The 1,294-nt window shown below is 36.6% G+C and overlaps 1 protein-coding gene across 1 annotated transcript in view; it reads right to left on the bottom strand.

Moving 5' to 3' along the window:
* The window catches only part of cfap46 (cilia and flagella associated protein 46), a gene marked incomplete at its 5' end in the record, with an annotated part of 45,599 nt that overhangs the window by 22,666 nt on the left and 21,639 nt on the right, over positions 1-1,294 (bottom strand). Inside the window, 2 exon segments of the mRNA XM_014030262.1 lie at positions 286-346; positions 418-516. Of these exon segments, the coding sequence (XP_013885716.1) occupies positions 286-346; positions 418-516 (160 nt within the window).

The following is a 1,294-nucleotide window of genomic DNA, read 5'->3' as shown; positions in this document are numbered from 1 at the left end:
TTTTTACTGTATTTTACTTTTCTTTTGAACATATTTTGGGTATAAAAGTGGGCAGATATAAGATTTATTCTTCTGCTGCTGCCTTTCATTTTATTTCATTTCATTTTGATTGTATGTTTTTTTGAACTTTGTTAATTTTGTATTACAAATGAAACAAATAAACTACTACTACTGTTTCTCTACATGTTTTATTAAAATATGTCCAGAATGCTGGTTTGTATATCAGTTATAAACCTGCCCAGTCTTGWAAAATGTGTTATTAGTTTGTTTTTAACTGTAAACAACCTGGTCAGACGACTTGTGAAGGCTCCTCCTCTCCTGAGACGTCAGCATGGCTCTGTGGCTCCTGCAGCCATTAAACTCAGTTAAAAGTTGTGAATTATGAGCAAAGAGGATGTGTCGTTGTTAATCACTCACTCTGTCAGCTCTTCTTCTTGGATCTGAACCAGGTTTGAAACGTTCTGATGATACGGGCAAACGGACTCCAGGCCCAGCTGAACACAGATCCTCACCATCCTGATCAAACACAAACAGGAAGATTAAATTCAATCTTTAACCTCTTAAGCCCCACGCCCCCGGSSSCCGGGGGCGTGGGGCTTAAGAGGTTAAAGATTGAATGAGCTGATTTTTTTCTGTTAACTTCAGATCTGTCAGTTGAACCTGGACATGTTTGGTATCAAACGAAAGCTAAAAACTCATGGAAACTATTTCTACGTTCACCAAACACAGTGTCAAACAGAAAGTAAACAAACTGTCCAAAACGGCATCATTGCAAATCTGTAAAGAAAACTTTTTGACATTATTTTTATTATCATCATTGTGATTCGTTTCCTATCCAAGTCATCTCAACTTTGCCATGCTTCTCCTCCTGCATACTTTGTCCTAGAGCTGCCATTGTAATTTATATCTGTAAAGCTCCTGTGCCAAATGATGGCTATGCCTTTTGGTGCCTGTACAACTTGTAGTTTTTGAAACATTAATGTTTGAACTTTATTCCAAATTCATAAAATGGGAATAAATGGGGTCCAATAATTGGTCCAATACTTCCCCMYGCTGTACTCAACTTGGTACTGCACCATAGTTTTTTAATAATTAATCTCAATAGTTCAGTGTTTACAATACTAATATGATTGTATTTTAATGTTTTACTATTATATTGTCTTAATACTGCTCGATTGTTGTAATATTATGCATTTTTGTGTCAATAATTGTATTGGCAATGTTGCCTCTTTCTGCACACATACAAACCAACCCCTGCCACCATCTTCTGCCACAGCTCCATTGGTCTAATGGT

The sequence above is a fragment of the Austrofundulus limnaeus genome, unplaced genomic scaffold (assembly GCF_001266775.1).
Source record: "Austrofundulus limnaeus strain Quisiro unplaced genomic scaffold, Austrofundulus_limnaeus-1.0 Scaffold1030, whole genome shotgun sequence".
Taxonomy (NCBI): Eukaryota; Metazoa; Chordata; class Actinopteri; order Cyprinodontiformes; family Rivulidae; genus Austrofundulus; species Austrofundulus limnaeus.
This window is presented reverse-complemented; position numbering and strand designations above follow the sequence as displayed.